General features: G+C 26.1%; 1 protein-coding gene across 1 annotated transcript; it reads right to left on the bottom strand.

Annotated features, from left to right (window-relative positions):
• Nucleotides 1-535: 535 nt before the first annotated feature.
• LOC129971362 (cholinephosphotransferase 1-like) lies at nucleotides 536-18,649 on the bottom strand. The gene is made up of 8 exons (XM_056085057.1): nucleotides 17,808-18,649; nucleotides 15,896-16,043; nucleotides 14,644-14,785; nucleotides 12,390-12,474; nucleotides 8,720-8,851; nucleotides 7,517-7,675; nucleotides 5,934-6,059; nucleotides 536-3,749 (listed from the first exon to the last, which is right to left on the bottom strand). The coding sequence occupies exons 1-8, from the start codon at nucleotides 18,042-18,044 to the stop codon at nucleotides 3,570-3,572; spliced, it is 1,209 nt and encodes a 402-aa protein (XP_055941032.1). The 5' UTR covers nucleotides 18,045-18,649; the 3' UTR covers nucleotides 536-3,569.
• Between the last annotated feature and the right edge of the window lie 269 nt (nucleotides 18,650-18,918).

The raw sequence follows: 18,918 nt of genomic DNA, 5'->3' as shown, positions 1-18,918 counted from the left end.
TGTAGTTCATATCTAGTCAGATGTTAAAGGCAACATCATTTTTGTGCCATTGATTAAATTTATATCCCAGTGTATATTCTAATTAACAAGCACCTGGTGTACAGGGCATTAAAACTAATATTTGCTGAATAAATATATTTATTTAATGTGTTGATTGTTCTTTATTTTATATTCAACATGTTGTAAAATGTAATTAGTATAATTGCATAAGAGTTTAGTTTTTACAGAGCATTTTCATAATTATTAGTGAGGAGAAGGGCATTATGCTTTCATCAGCGATGCAGCTGCAAGTAGCTCTCAACTTCGATATTACAAAGTTATATCATTCATTAATCACATTTATGTATTGAAATTGAATAGAAATACTTTTTCGAATCATTTTATTTCAGAGGGAATGCCAATTTAACCAATTTTATATACGCTTTTGCTCCAATACAAAGTTATCTCCCTCACCCCACTATAGAATATAAGAGAAAATGAAATTCCAAACAAGTAAATATAGCTTCACAATGAAATTTATTTTTCATAAGGTAATTATGCATTTTAATTGCTATTAAATATCAAATTTTATAAGAATCAGACTTAAATCAGGAAACATAAACAATTCTGAAAATTTGTATGATTTTACAAAATGAAATGGATACAAATAAGGCAGAATAAATTCGAAATCTTTTTACTATTTTAATTTTTTCTTTAAAAAAAATAAAAGTGAGAATCTTATTGGATTGACACATAAAAATAAAATTAAAAAAAAGAAAAACAATGAGATATCTTGACTCAAAACACAGTCTCATATTTACAAAACAAATTATTTGGCAGAAAGTAAAGACTAGTAATATTAAACTATCTTTTTAATATTCGGTTAAAATCTTGCTAAAGATGTCAATTACTATAACAGAGTGAATAAGTATGAATTAAAAGCTTAAGATTGAGCAGTATAGTAAGGAACACAAAACAAAAACAACTGAGGTACTGGAATTTTCGGAGAAAAATAGTTCAAACTCAAAATGCATTATAACAACAAATACATTTCAAATGAATAAGCATTTAAAAAAAAAAGTGGTTTGAGCTTCTAAATAACAATCTCAAAGCACATAAAATAAACTGCATAAATGAATGTATTTCAAAATTACATACTCGCATGCATCAAATGATAATATTTGAGCAAGTAAAAGGAAATAAAATTTTAAAAATAAATGAATAAACACTTTAAGTAGAAAGCAAAACAAAGGACTTTTTTTTCACTTCAAATAATTTGTTTTAATAAGTTTCAGAAATTACTAGATACAGAGAGAGTTTAAATACAATTAACATATGTTCAGGTTTGTAATTAAATATTAACTACAAACATTCCTTTGTCATCCGTTTCAAACACAAAGTTTTTTTTTTCTTAGATAATTATCAGAAATAAATAAAAAACACCCTAAATTTTTTTTGATTCAAATAAAAACTGAAGACAAATTTACACTTACTGTACATAGAAGATGTAATAAATAATGCAAAAACCTATTCTTTTGTACTTTGACAAACTCGCACAGATACAAATATATTTCAGTATCCTTCAAAAGTTTCAAATACACATATTACATTGAAAAATAGTAGCAAGTTTTTTTTTAAGGAGGGATGAGAATTTAAAGGGTAATAATTTATTTAAAGCAAATTTTCATACAATATTCCTTTAAAAATTACATTAAAAATATCTTGAATATATTTATTAGTACCAATCAATCAACTATTAAATGTCTACAGTTTGCCATTTAAGCAAAAATAAATAAATAAAGATTAATTTTAAATATGTGTTATTTTTTGGATTCACAGTTTTAACACTTCAATATTATAAATGAATTCATTTTAAAACATGGTCATTTTAGCCATTTTAATGTAAAATTTGGAAAAACTTATCATAAATATGATATTTTCAGAGAATAAATCGCTGCAATACAATTTAACTTTCTGAATAATATTTTTATTTATTTATTTGTTATTATTTTTTCGTTTTTCATGTTCGGTTCAAAAGCAGTTAACTTATTTATATTTTTCTTAAACAACCATGAATAAAGTACTTGTAATATTTTAGAGGCATTATTAAATACAAAAATTATTGATTGATTTAAAATAAAAGCTCCTAAGAATTTTTTCTGGACATAAAATCCCTCAAAGGACATCAAAAATAATTTAGGCATCATGCAAATAATCCTTAAATACAATAATGAAAAATATACTTTAATTATTAGTTAATTAAAAATAATATTTAAAAAAAACTTTTAATTTAGAATGGTTTCAGCATTTCAATTTTTGAAAAATAAACTAATATTTCTTAATTTGATTACTTAATATTAAAGAGTAACAATTTTTAATTCACAATGATTTTAAAAATTCAACTTTTGAAAAATAAATGTCTCAATGTCTTGACTGGATTTCTTCTTTCATACATTTTAGAAAATTGGAAACAACAATTAGATAAAAATGTGTTTTAATAAAATTTTAAGCTTTTATGTTTTAATGTTTGCAACCAGAATAAAAGAATCAAACATTGGCATTTACCTAATTTAATTATATATATATATATGCTACAGTGAGGAATAAGAGAATGCCAACATTTTCTGCTGAGTGTTGACAGTCTCATTCGGGTGAATGTTGATATTTACCGGAGAATGTCAACTGTAACAGTTTTTCACTGTAACATATACATATATACCTTTATAAAAGTATTTTATAATTTTTACTTATTTAAAGTTGATGAAATTTCCAATACTTGCAACATATTCTGCTTTTTGACCAAAAGAGGTTTGAGACTTGAAATTGATTTCTTTTTGGGAATACAATTTAACATTACTTCTTTTATAAAATAATACATGCAGTTATAAAAAAAAATAAGCCAAAATCGAAAAGTAGCACAAAGTGTAAATTTTGATAAATAAATACAGAATGAATATCTTACAGAGAATTAGAATTCTATTACATATGCATTCTTTCATACAAAATTCCACCATTTGAAAAAGATTATAAATTGTATAAAACTTCTTAGGTTAAATCCTGCTATGTCTGCATCAACTGAAACTGACCATTCATCTACTTTATTTCTGTCAAAATTTTGCAAAAATATGGACTGGTATTGAATTTTTACAGGTATACAAATTTGCTAAGATGTCAATGCATATTATTATTACTGAAAAATAATGATAAAACTGCTTGTTATTTGCACAACAGAACAATTAATTTTTTGAGGAGATAATTTTTTGCATGGGATTGATTTATATAATTTTTCAATGGTAAATATAATTTAAAATTTCACAATTTTTTAATTCAATAAAATGCTACTTCATAATAAGTAGAATAATATTTTTAAGTATGACTTTTAGCAAGTAAATTAGATCAAACAAAAAGTAATTACAAGATCTTTTAATGTATTATCTTAATGCTCCACCATTTAATTTGCAATTCAACAAGTACTAAAATGTTATAGAAAAGGAGCATTTATACGCAACATATATTCAGTGGTAGCTTTGAACTAAAAGCTACATTCATTTGTACAAAATGGATAAAACACAACATATAAATAGCAAATCCTAAGATAATTTTTGGCTACCAAGCCGCACAGGACTCGGTGATTGATGGTTACCTAATCCAGCCAACCTGCTTGGTTGTTTCAGCTGAGGAGTAATTTTGAATAATTGAATGTTCATATGACTACAAATCTGATTACACACTATTGTGCAATAGTGAAGCAAATCAGCTATAGAATACACCTATAAAAGTAATATAATAAATTAATAAAAGTCAATGTGAAAAATCAAAGTACAGGGTGGTTATAATTAAAGTTCCACTTTCAAATGGTTATCAAATGAAAACTACTGGACCAAATGCTATCAAATTTGGCAATAGTTTAAAGGAGGTCATGGGAATTTCTTTTAAGCACAAAAAAATAAATATACAGAAAATCACCACCAGGGGGAAATGGCACTGTATGCAATAATGTTAAACAAAATGAAGACATTGTTTTAAAATGAGTTTAATCGTTTTTGAAATGTATAACAAAGCATATTCAATGTGGCATCCATCATTTTCTGAAAGCAAGTTAAATCGTATAACTGCATTCTCAACAACAGCTCTTTGCATATCCCTCGATGTATTCCACTTTCTGAATGATACCTTTGCAAAGCCATTCAGTGCTATATCATAATAACATTTAATGAGAAAAGAATGGTCTAGCATGGTTAGTGACATTGTCCATTCGTAACAATGAGAACTCTGACAAAATCATTTGCTTCTTCCTGTCCCCACAAACAGTTTCATTTCAGAAACAATTAAACACTTTCAATCAATGTCTTCATGTCTTATTTTATTTAACAATACTGCATACGGCACCATTTCTCCCTGGTGGTGAGTTTTTGAACTTCTTTTGGTGGAAAAGAAATTTCCATGATATTCTTTAAACTATTACCAAGACTGATAACATTTGATTCAATAGTTTTTCCTTTTATGACCATTTCAAAGTGGAACTTTAATTATAACCACCCTGTATATAACATACTCAAGAATAAAATAATTTTTATGTATAAAAGAAATAAATTAAAAAAATGAAATAATTCAATATGTGAGTGGTAATTAAATTGCATTTTAAAATTCTAATAGACAAATTAAGTCTCTTTCTGTGCTAGTAAGTATGAAACTGCCTCACTAATAATTATTTCTAATGGAAGAAATACTTTCTACTTCGATCCTCCACAGATAACAAGGGATATTCTTCCAGAGATATTTAAACCCTATGAAGGGCAACATGCAAATGATTTGTAATTTCTTATTTTTGAAATAAAAGAATTCATCTAAACAAATAATATGAGATGAGCAGTTATGTGATGTTTGGCCGCTACTGACCATGTCTGCGGACACGATTGGCGTGATTTGCCGGTGAGCTTTTTTTTCTTTTGTAAATACATGATATGATTAGGAGAGCTTGTGTAGGGGAAGGAAGGTGGATGGTTATGCTTTGCTTTGATTTTTAAATAGATTTTCTTAAAAGAAGTTTGAGAGGTGCATTTTATTTGAGATATATGTTTTCTTTAAGAATATGCTTGTGTCATTACGATTTCATTGGAATCTAGACACCAGTTTCATTTGTAAACAGGGCTCCCATTATTATTGAAGGGAGAGAGGGGATATCACATTTATCTTGCACGTAAAAATGCAAATGATAAACTGAAATCAATTTTTCTCTGAAATCATAAAAATACCACATTACTTGTTGTCTGCTATTTTTCAATGCTTAAATGAAGCTCATAAAAGTTAACCAACTAACTAGTAAAATAAGTCAAACTGTTAAGTTTGTGTCTAGATATTATTTCTTGATCTCTCTCAAAATGTAGGGCATAGAGGCCATATTTAAAAGCCAAGGAAACTATGTCTTTTCTTTCTTTCTTTTCTTTTTTGCTCTCGATATAGATTACACAACAAAATAGTATTTTCGAGCTTTAAAATACTCTTCAATACCAGAAATGGTGAGGGACAAATAATAACATAATGAATAGAACAGAAAAAATTAATAAAACAGTTTGAATATCTGTCCTGATTTCTTTTAAAATTATTAATGGAACCAAGTAAGAATTTAAATAATATTCTAAGAAAGCAAACTGGTCATTATATGGCAGTTAGTAATAATAATAAAAAAGGACTAAGAAAATAATTTGGTGAATCACAAAATTAATGATTTTCATTAAAAAACAATGTTACTAGTATTGTAGAATGAAACATTAATTTATAATAATGGAAAGTTTTGTTCCTTTTAAGCTATCTATATATTTATAACTAATTCATTAGACGAATATTTTAAAGTAATTTATTTTTCAATAGCATTAAAAATACATTTGCAGCTGTATTTAACATTCAAGTATTATAGTAATTAATTTTTTTTCAAATTGAAAATAGTATCTTACCAAGCATAACCACAAGACAATGTGTTCATTAATAAAAGTGTTGAAATATTGATTCAAAAACAACATCCCCGGTCCAATGAGGATGGAATCAAAATAATCCAATTCACTTTTGGTCATGTGAGCAACCTAAAAGACAATAATATGGCAAATGAATGAATAAATAGTCTTTAATAATTCTAAATAGTAACATCTCAGAAATGAAAGTAAGAAATATTAATCCATTAATACCTAGCATCCTATTTTTAGGACAGTTACATTTTACTTCTATGGTTAAATTGGAAATATTTAATCGTTTTCTTTTTGTGTTGTTTAATGTTTTTCCTGCTGTTAACAAATTTTCAAGCATTATATAGCATGTATTTATTAAATTTAAAGTCAAGATATGATTATTTTGAAATTATTTGTTTTCATTTATTTTTGAAGTAATGGAAGAACTTTAAAAGCAATCTTTATATTTTACATTTTAAAATCGAAAAAATTCTATCTGAAATTTTTTTAATGCCTTGTATCAGATTTTGATAATTTTGTTTTAAAGAGTCTTGGAATTTAATTATAGTTTGTTTTTTTAATTTTAGAGTTTTTTTAACACAGTTTAAAAGTAATTTAACAAAATCTATAATTAAATTATGTAAAACATTGCAAGGTTATATGAAGCACAGGAATTAGGAGTAAAACAGTATTATGTTAAAAATGAATAAATACTTCATTTATAGTAAATAATTAAAGTATGTAAAATATTCAAAAAGAATTTTGAATATTTACTATAATTCAAAAAATTAGTTGGAAATGAAATGCAGATGAAATAAGTTATGATGTAGTATTTGTAATATATAATCAAAAGCAAATTTTTACAAAATAATCGAGTATTAAATTAAATGTGGATAAAAAAAAAAAGAGACAAATTAAGAACTACAATAAAAAAAAGGCTGCAATGCAATCTGGAGTGGATTTTCTTAAATTTAAATTATGACATATAATGTTTTTTTTTTGGGGGGGGGGAGGATAGAGTATTAAATTACTTTCAGGATAGGTTTTTCTTGTTCAAGACACTTATAATACAGCAAGTGAAGAATACAAAAGAATCCTTTCAGATTTCATTTAGACCCTTATTTAATTTACATTTACATGAATAATGGATTTAATTTTCATTTTAACATATTAATTATAGGTATAAACACTTATCTATAATAACCATACAAATGGATGCTTAAAACTAATTCTAACATAAAATACTTCAATCAATAATGTATATTCAATTCTATTAAATTATTTCTACTTATTATTTATTATCTACAATAAATCAAGCATTCTCTCTCTCTCTCTCACACACACACACATACACACACACACAAAACACCCAAGATTGGTTCAGTTAAATAGTACTATAGGTTGTTTACATGCAATTCAAGATAATTGCAATGTTTTATCAAAATTTAGTTTTAAATAAAATTAGGCGATATTCTAAACAATGAAAACTGCTTAATTCCATACACTTTTTTTAATGGTCCACAGACTAGGATCTATTGAGTGAAAGCAAATTACCCTGACATGAACAGATAAAAATGTAAATATTTAAAACTTACCACTAATTTATTTGTGACTTTTGCAGCCACTATGCCAAAAGCTAAAATATAGAGACAGGGATGCATTTCATATATATTTTCAGTTGATTTCTGATAAATAGTGATAGCAAGTATGATCACAATTCCTATTGGTATGGATGGAGACAGAACACTTGTACCCTAAATAAAATAGAAAACAAATGAAGAAATATTCAATTTTTTTAAAAAAAGTAAGGAGTGACATGTAAAACTATATGCATTGTCCAGTTTTTATTAAATAAATACAAACTGTTACAAAAATATTTATTTATCTTTTATGTAATATCCGCTAATTAGATTGCATCTTTGAGTAAAACAAATATTATTTAAAATTGTTTAATGGACTATTCTTAATCAACTAAATATATAAGTGAAATATTATTCTTTAAAAATCACGCAACAGGATTTTGTTGATTAAACAAATTAATACTATTTGTTAGACATTTATAATTTTGATTCATAGATTAGAAATCAATTAGCAGCTTTTTAAAAGTCATAATTGCTCAGTTTAATATTACTATTAATTCCTATATTCATCTTGATTATGAGGAGCAACTCCAGAGTTTTTGTAATTATGCTGGAATACGATTTTTTTCTAGAAAAAATACTAAAAATCCTTTCACTATCTGCATTGCTGCGAGCAGAGTTTTGGCTAAAAGGTCTTGTCGTCAATATTTTTAGTTTTCTGCAGTTTTTACCTGCATCAGTTTTCATCCGTAATAACCATAGAAATTCTACAGCTGTTGGAAGGTATACTGTAGCATTATTTCCATTTTAAACAGTAAAAAAAAAAAAAGTCCATAAATTATTCAATCCAGCTGCTTTAGAAGTAATCTTTTTTAACATATTATAAAGCGTTTGGAAGAAATCTTCATATTATTCATGTGTAATTAAAGGAAATTTTAGAAAATGATTATAAGGGAGAAAACTTGAACATTTTCCATTTGCATTCCCACATTATTAAACATTCAGTCATTTATTTTTAAAAATACAGAATTTTTTTTCAAAGATATTTATTCTTTGATTCTTTAGAATGAATTAAACAAATTTCTATAAAAATCTAAGATAAAAGGTTAATTAAAAATATAATAAATAATTAATAGAGTTAAATAATGCTTAGAACAAATTCATCTAATGTATCACTAACTTAATAACCAAAATGGAATGGTTGCAAACATTACTTACAGCTACAGATGAGCCATTTTTTCCAACTCCACCTTTGCAGAGAGCAGCAATATGAAAGTAGCATAGCACTAATGAAACACATAGTGCTAAAATAATTGGCACAAGTCTAACTTCAACATTCAAAACAGGAATCTAAATAAAAAAACAGTAAGTTTAATACTTGTTTCCTATTGTAATAATTGATTTAATTTTATATTTACATAATTATAATTTTTGAAGCAGAGTCGTGGCCGAAGACAGAAAAGACATTTTGAATCGTTAACTTCATTTTATTCTCTTCCGGAAGGTATGATTTATTTACAAGAGGCAAGGACAAGGCACATCCGTTCAAAGCGTGGCACAAAAACAGAAGGCAATATAGAGGGTAAATAATTTTCACAATGCTTATATACGAGATTTTGACATTATATATATATATATTGAGAGATATGGCAATAAAGGTTATCAGATGTTTAATCCATCAAGGAAACAAAAGCAACTATTTCTTTATATCTTGAAAATAAATATGTTATCATAAATTCTAGAATAGTATTGGCTTGCTGACTGGCATTTTTGACTTTTCCAAGTAATTTCCTCCTATGTAACTTAAAGATGGATTTACATAAATTTCATCTACTAGAAAGTAGATATGGTTTTAAAAAGGATATAGCATTTCATTCTTTTTCTAAAGGTATATAATATGATTATTATTGGCATCACTACTTAGGCACATATAAGCATTTAGTTCATTTTTAATGTGTACAGGATGAGGTAAAATTAAAATTTTTGTACTACATATAAATCTATAAGCAGCAGACAGAAAAAAATAAAATTTTGCTGCAAGGAGAAACTATAAAATAAATATGCTCTATAAAATCATAATACTAATTTTAGTTATTCAATAATCATGCTGAAGAATAAAATCTTATCACTGTCATCTTGCTGAGAACATGCTTCTTTTATCAAATGTACTGAAACATTCCATTTCCTCATTATGTTGAATATTGTTTGGTTTGAATGCAGCTAATCACCCCTCAAATAAACTATCAGATTTTGTCCACTGATCATATTTATTATATTTCCCCAATATAAAATGGTAATATCTTGTCTTCGAAAATGTAGAATCATGCTACTTTCTACAGCTAAATAATTATAAATTTTCATGGAAACAACAATACTAGGACATTGGATTATATTCAGCTTGTAACATAAGATGAAATTATTAGTTTTTATATTTAGCCATTCATAACTAAGTTTTTTAGCATATGCTTCCTGAAAAATTTCAAAAAGATTAATTTATGTTCCATTTTTCAAACTTTTGTTCATCTTTTAATATCAAGGCAATATTTTACTTGGTATTATCAACTCGCTATCATCATCTTTAATAACTCGATCTTCTTCAATAATAAATAGCAAACAAAAATGGGCAGCAGTTTTATTAGAAACTGCAACAGTTGAATTAGGAGCTGTTCTTTAACCACTGGCTTAAACCGATTACATCCTTTGAAAAAGGGAATGACAAAATATATATGTCTATATTGTGGTAATTAGAATAACCAGGTTGCAACATTTTCTTCTTTTGCCCATATTAGTGCAAGACCCTCAGCAATCATCAAGCCAAATATCTTAATAAATTTAAAATAATAAATAATTACTAATAATTAAAATATTTCAATAGAATTATTTTGTAAATTTCAATTTTTTTAAAAATATGTTTTGAAAATTTACTTACAATATTTCTGAACAATTTTTCATAAAGCCATCATTCAAGTTTCTCAAATGAATTGAATTGATCTATTGAACTAATAAATAAGGATTATAAACATTTTAGAACGGCACAGGTGGAGCAAGGTATCAAAGAGGTAGGGAAACACTAAGTTAAACAAAAGGGCGGGGGGATCCCTATAACCTAAGAAATAAAAACATTTAAAATTGAGTGCATGTTACTTTACACTATCACTATATTTGAAATAGTTATTTATGAGATATGGGCTTATTTGATAAAGAATAAAACTTACTGCATTGGATATATTTTATGCTTTAAAAGATTAAACTATGAACTATAAAATTTCATTTTGCAATGTGGGCACCTGTGGAAAACAAAGTGATTGTTTGGTAAAATAGATTTATTTCGTATTTTAGGTTTCCGCTACTGATCAAAGTTAATACTAATTTGTACTCGTACTGTCCTGAAATTTTAACAAGTAAATGAAATTTTTAGCTTGAACTTTTACCAGGGGTAGGATGAAAAGATGGCAAAACCTTGAAAGTTACTGCAATTTGCAAGCACCTTCCAATTTTTGCATATAATTTGGTGTGGCACATTTTGTGAGAGAGAGAATTAAGAGACTTTCCATTAAATGAATCCAAAATTTGACACAGATATACAACTTTGATTACAAGATAGCATAACGAATTTTCATTAATTTACATGCATTTTTGAGTTCACACACATGAATGTACAACCTAATAAATGGTCACCTTTTTGACAGAATTAATTTAAAATTTAATATTCCTCTACTATTTAGATGATAAATTTATATTAATTCTATCTAGATAGTTCTTTGTATTTATGATTTATCGAATTTACACACAAATGGCTCCAGATATCTAAAAGATAAATTTATTTAAAAAAAGCATCTGTATACTTTTTATAGTAAAACATTGGTCACCATACATTTACAAAAATAAAGTGTGCTGAATTTCTTTCTATGATAACTTTTATATATACTTCATAAAAATACAATTATTTTCTTTAGCTAATTATTTTACTATTATAATTTTTTTCTAATAGTTTATACTGTTACAAGTTAATGAATCACGGCTAATAAATAATCACATAAAATATTTTTTAACTAAATTTAATAAAATGCAGATTTGAATACTAAAGGATTTTAAAATCACATATCCTATCTAGATAGAGTTTAAATATTAATAAATAGAATTTGTCAATAGTTTACATCCTAGAGCATCCCAAAACTATACACACAGTTGAAAACTATTAAACAAACAATTATTAATTTATATTAAACTTTCATGATTCAAATTAACAAGAGAATAACTACACATTATAAGAATTAATGCATTGATAAATTAAAGGCCTATCTTGGCAGAATTCAGGTGCACATAAAATTAGAACGAAAAAGATAATCGAGTCCCAACTCTTATTCCATCTTAATTCCAATGAATTTCTCTTTAAAGTGCACATTCAAACTTACTATTTATATATGATAACCCATAGCCTATAACCAACAAATAAAAAGCAGCAAAATAATTATATTCTCAAGGAAACTTCAAAACCAAAATTATCAGCAGCATCTGATAAAAATGGACAATATTTTAAAATTTCAATTCATTTAATTGCTTTGAGTTAAATATTTTCATAACTGACATTCTTCATTAATAGTTATACAAAAATATGTAGTATATCATTTTTTGATACATCCTGTAATTCTTCAATTCATATAAACAAAATACAATGTTTTTATTTATGTCATTAAATGATTAAACTCATAACAATATAATCATCACATAAAATCTATTTCTGATTACGCTAACTTCCTTACCTTAGAAATATTCTACACCTCAAAATCTACTTCTCTTTTTATACTTAAATCAATTAATGTTTCAATATGAAAAGATTATTTAATTTTTAAAAAATATAAAAAGAAAATACTAAAAAATAAGATACCTTTGCCAACCATATGTTTGTTCCAAACAATGCAGATATGACATGGGCACCTATTATGGTACACTGACATTCAGTAACATCAAACCTTAAAAAACAAAAATTTAACTCAATTACATTACATTTATAAATTTCCCAATTCCTAAATACATGTAAATTTTTTTTTCTTAATATAGAAATAAATTATGCAGATAACCTTTTTCTTTTTTTAAAGAAAAAGATGCAGAATTTCTGATGCTGAATTTCGAACTGGTTCTTAGTTCAGTTCAATTTACAAAACTTTATAATTAAAATGAAAATTCAGTTTTGATCACTTTAATTATTTAATCATATTTTTTGGCAATGTTTGATTATGAATAGTTATGTTTTGATGATTAATAATATCTTTGAGAGACATGTGAATTTCTATCACAAATGTAACAGTCATATCTAATTGCATCATATGCCTGAAAAAATGTTTTAAATGTCAAATGCACATATAACAAAAAAAAAAAAAAATTCTACTATCATTTAGTTAATGCTTTATTTAAATTGCAAAGATACTAATTTATTCCTCTATGGTGGTCCTTGGTTCAATTCAATTCATGAAATTTTATAGTTAAAACAAAAACCGAGTTTCCCTATGTTTTAATTATTTAATCATATCAGTTTTTAGTAGAGTTTGATTACGAACTGTCACGTTTTGATAATTGATAATATCTTTGAGAGGCATGCGAATTTCTATCGCAATCTAGCAATCATATCTAAGCGCATCACATGTCTGAAAAATATTTTAAATGTCAAACGTATATATAACAATAATATATTATATATATATTCCACACTCATTTAGTTGATGCTTTATTTAAATTGCAAAGATATTTATTCATCTATGATGAAATTCCCACCAAAATTACCAATATATACACACAATCACAAATATAACCATCCAAACTCACATCTGATATAAATTAAAAAAACATTATTTAGAAACAGAGTTATAAGATACATTATTACAGTTTATATTAATTTTAAAGAATTAACAATTAAAAAAAGCTTTCATTAATAAAAAAAATGTAAATGTTAAAATATCTTAAAAATAAATATCATTTTTCCATTCATTAAGAATTTTCATGAATAAATTCTATATTTCACTTTCAATCTATTTTTCTACTTTTCATATAAAACAAATTAAATTTCATGCAAAACAATTTTCATTAAAATAGTATTAGTTACAGTAACGTCCCATTTTAAAGCAACATTAGGGCTATTTTGGGACGGACCTGGTAATTTTGAATATTGGTCAGATGATGAGGACGGCACCTCCCTTTTCACACGAGAGGGAGGATGTTTGGTCTGGATAGATTTAACATGCACATGACGGTTCTTCGGTGGAACTGAGTCACGGACATTAAACCCTCTGGTTCCAAAGCCAATACCTTACTACCAGGCCAATGTGGCCCTAATTAAAACAGTAATTGTACATGTTTGAGATAATAAAAATAAAAGGATTTCAACTGCTGAATCAAGAAAAGAAAATATGTGATAGTGCTTAAGGACTGAAGTTTGCATTACAGAAAAAGCTGCATCTGATTATGTATCATTGGTGGATCACAGACTATATTGTCATCACATTTTAGTATTATAAAATCATAGATAATTTTGCAGTGCTAAGCTAGCAGTATATTTTTCCAACAAAACCCTCAAAACAATTTTGTGATAGTCACTTATTATCAAAAACACAACTGAATTAAATTTATGTACCAGAAAAAGAGCATCATTGGTCAACAGATATGGTAAATATATTTAATTGATAAATGCACTGAACTGTTATTAACAGAAGAACAAAAGTAGTAATGAATCAAAGTGAAAAAAAAAAAAAAAAATTCAAAAACAGTTTTCATATCAAAGACTGAAATGAGCATTGCTTTATAATGTGATAGCATAAAAAAATACCTGGTAGTTCTCTAAATAGTTCAAAGAGTGTATATTTCTGTGCGTGATATTTTTTTGAAATTTTCCAACATTTTCACTCTTTTTTTTAAAACTTAATGTTTATTACTTCTAGCTCTTAAGTACAACTTGTAAATGCCAGGTTTATTTATTCCTTGCAATTATTCACTGTCTCTTATAAGTACTAATGGGGAAAAGGAAGGGGAAGGATAAAAGTAAAACTTTTATTGTTTTTATCATTAATTTAAAATACCATATTCAAAATTTGAAAGAAAAAAAAATGTATAACAGCATTATTTTCTAAAATACGAAAAAATGAACTTACTTTCCAAATCTTAAAGATCCTGTTATATATGTCTGCCAATGTGCACAGTAAAATAAAATTATAGCGATGAAACATTGGAAAAACATCCAGTTGGGATATGCCCCAAGCTTAACTGCAATACATATACCCAAGGAGACAAACACTATATTGAAAAAAGTACATTAATTATGAGCCCTAGCGTGATTTAGCACAATTTAACGATAAAAACTTTTCATGAATAATTTTTTTAAAACAAATAATAAACATACATCAAACAATAACAAATAAAATCTGAATTAAAAAAAAATTGTGAAATAAATGTATGCACATAGCTAATACTAACAAAGTTAATAGTTAATTTAAAGCATAGCTGCTTTAAAATTATATTTTATCGATACAAAATAATCTGTATTTTTTTTCAATACCATGCAATTAAATAATATTTAATTCAATCAGAACACAAATTTACTCAGATTTAATGAAAATAAAATACAATATTTTAAAACCAGTGCTTTTTAAAATTTATATATTCCAATAGAAGATTTGATTGTAAAATATAATACAATTTTATAAAAATCATATATACACGTGAATAAAACTTATTTTTGAAATTATTTTTATAAATATGTATCTTGTTTTAGAAAAAGAATCCAAAGCTTTATTGTTCAGCAAAAACAGTATATGATTGCAATATAGAAATGAAAAAAAATAGCCTTTTTTTTTTTTAAATGAGTGAATATTAAAAACTATACAAATAGCTAATGAATATTAAAAGCATATTTTTGAATCTCATTTTAGCTCTAATGTCATCCTTTCTTATTGCAATTTGATAATCTTAAGTTTGTGATCAATTTACATAGCGATTCTTCTACGAGTCCATGGCCAATAACAGATTAACTACTAAATTGTCCAGTTCTATGTCCAACCTAAATTAAATGGCCTATTCTAATTGGGAAATATTTATTAACGATATTAATTGTTATATTGGATATTTATGGCTTTATTAATTGTTACTTTTGGATATTTATGGTTTCCGGTTCATTAGATAATTTTTAAAATACACAAAGATGCTAAGTTCCATTAACTATAACATAACCATAAATTTATGGTCTCGTATTATATTAATGATTATATTTAATAACAAAACTAAACTAATGATTAAAACCAATCATGTAATTAAAATGATAAATTCCCAATAGCATTTCAATTTGTTCATATTAAAATACATATTCCTATATCATTTATATTTTTACAAAAAATAAATGATACAAACCCGTGGATATTGAATCACATCCATGGTCAAAAAGCTCTCCCAAAGGAGAACTGGAACCTGTCCTCCTTGCTTGCTTTCCATCACAAGCATCGAGAGATTGATACACAAAAAGACCAGCAGCACACAGAAGGAAAGCCCAGCTGGGAGGCTGCAACATATCAGCAATTTCAATTAATTTTGTGGATTTTTTTCAACATTTTCATTCAAGATTATTAATAGCTCACTTATTTATTTGCGAAAGGAGAATACAAAAATCACCACCATCTATTAATATAACAAATAATATTTAATTGAAAGATCAGAAAAATAAATTCAGTTTGCCATCATAAATTATGCAGTCATCTTAAATTTTAAAATTATATAGTATGTTCATTCAATTTTAAATCATCATAAAATAGATGTTAATAGATACAGATTTACATATAGATTATTTATTTACATGGTACCTGAAAATAGAACCAATTAGGCAAGTAAACACTTGTGAAGAAAATAATAATTCTTGTACATCATAAAGATGTTACTTGAACAGCACATTTAAAATATTCCTTATAATTATATAAATCTATACTTCTCTGCTTTATAAAAAGGCTTTATTAAAACTTAAATGGTTAATTTAAAATTTTTATATTTGGCGTAACAAAAATTAATGTTAACTTATAACATTTCCCGAAATGTTTCATGATTATATGGCAAACAAGTAATTAGAAGATTATTCAATAGTTTGTTATGTTTTCTTCAAACATTTGTTTCCAAGACTTAAAGTCATTAGAATTTTATTTCAAACTATTGGAACATTAAACTTTGTTCACACACAGAGAATAAATTTTTGTGCCTATAAATAATGCATTTATTAAAAAACAGAGTGAAATGAATATAAAATCTGTAATACAATTACAATTTTACATTATCTAAATGTAATCCAAATGCATTGCAGTAGAAGATAAAATATTATTTAAAAGAACTCGTAAAATCACTATTTCAAATGAAATAATTTATATTTAAAATTTTGCTTAGCTGAAAAAAGAAAGTAATAATAGCAAATTCAGACAACTTAATTAAATAAAAATAATTGGTCAAAATATATAAAAATTAACAAAACTGTAAGATGAACAATATAATTCATTAAACAGGCTTTCTGATAATGAAACAAATATTCCCAATTCAGCAATTTATATACTCTTATCTTACACTAATTAAAGTGAATATATTATGTGATAAATTATTTTTAGGCTTAAAACAAAAATAAATCTTTAGTGTTAATCATAAATCTAAATAGTGTTTATGATCTTCATATTCAAAAGTAACTATCCAATACTCTGAATTAAAATTAAAAGAGATCTTTTCAATTTTCAGAAACAACTTTCCTATCCTATATTGATGCAAATTTTATTTCTTTCTATTTTCTGTTCTGCTTTATTCAGACAAGAATGTCACAGTTATTGAAAGGATACAAATGACATTTATATTTTTTGACAAATAAATTTTTACGAAAAACTACTTGGCTCATCTTTCATACAGTTTATCTACTATTCAAAGTTTTTTTTTTTTAATAACAAACTACAGAGAATGAAACGGAAAATCATAATTATGGAAGGCTAAGAAATTTTTAATGAAACTCTAAATAATATAACATATCCGTAAGCATTTGCTAAGTTTTTGACAGCCCTTTTTTATAGTTCATTTAAATTCTCTATAAACATAAAAAATTTAGAATCAAGTCAGTATTTCAAATTTATCCGCTTGTAAATTGAATCGGACTTTCTCCAACAAAAATTGATGATGATAAATGCATTTAGAAAAATGAAATTGAAAACTGCAATATGTCATTAAAATTAATGAGATATTTTTGAATTCAAATTAATTGGCAAACAAAGAATAACAGAATTTAAATATAAAACAGAAAATCACTCACCTCTTGCTGAGCATCTGGACTGTAATACACCAGTATCAGAGTAGTTACTATAGTAATTATAAGGCCACAAATAGTCATTAAATTCGGCGCAAGCCATAAAGGTAATTTGGTTACTAACCAGTTCCAAAACGGCTGCAAAAGAGGATCCAAAAGAGTACTACCACAACTGTTATATTTATGTTCACCGAGTTTCTTTAACTGAATAGGAGTCAAAACATCACTGCTACTGAAAATCATTTTGATTTCAGTTTCTTTATTCAAAATTGCGATAAAAGAACACTAATATACAACACAAAATATTTTCAATCACTCGGAAAATATTTGTCCATTACATAAACAAGCACTATTCATTCAAAACACATAATCGTTCTAACTATAGCCACAGGGATCACAGCATGGAAAAAAGTATTTACGCTACAACTCACTAGGAAATAAGCAGATGGGGTCTAAAGTTCATTTCACAAATCGGTGGCGTGATGGATTAGATGATGCATCAGATGCATATAAAAAAAGTACTGTCACACAAGTGTACATTTCTTGCATTAAAAATGTGACACCAAAGTTGGTTTTTCTTCTAAATTTAACTATAAATATATACTCCCCCTTCTATGCATTTAAAGATATTATGTAGATTGGAAAGTGAAGAGTTATCAAATTTTATCACGAAACGAAGTTGACTAAACTATTTCTTTACTGACTTCCTGAAAAGTTTTACGCGTCACATCCGTTACTCACTCTATCTGTTTGATATTAAACAAATACGCTGCTTAGATAAAATTGTTGTTTAGATAATAGTTTCTTGAGCATCGCGACTTCATTTACACACAGGAGTAAATCTTTAATAAGAGAGATCTGCGCATGACCGAAATATATGGTTCGGCTTGGTTTGGTTTCTTTTTTTCACCAGGCCATGAAAAGTTAGGCTTGAACACTAGCTAAAAATTTTACTTTATATTTTCTTTTAAGAAATTTTCTTTCCTCCTTTTAAATACTTAAATATTTGCAGCGAAAATAAAATAAAAATGGATTGCTCTGCTGTTGCACCAGGAAAAGTATTCTAAATAATAGATAAAAAAAAAGATTTTTTTTTTTCTTTTTATCTTGACCCTGA

The sequence above is a fragment of the Argiope bruennichi genome, chromosome 6, assembly GCF_947563725.1.
Source record: "Argiope bruennichi chromosome 6, qqArgBrue1.1, whole genome shotgun sequence".
Classification (NCBI taxonomy): domain Eukaryota; kingdom Metazoa; phylum Arthropoda; class Arachnida; order Araneae; family Araneidae; genus Argiope; species Argiope bruennichi.
The sequence above is the reverse complement of the archived record's forward strand: the minus strand, read 5'-3'. Positions and strand labels throughout refer to the sequence as shown.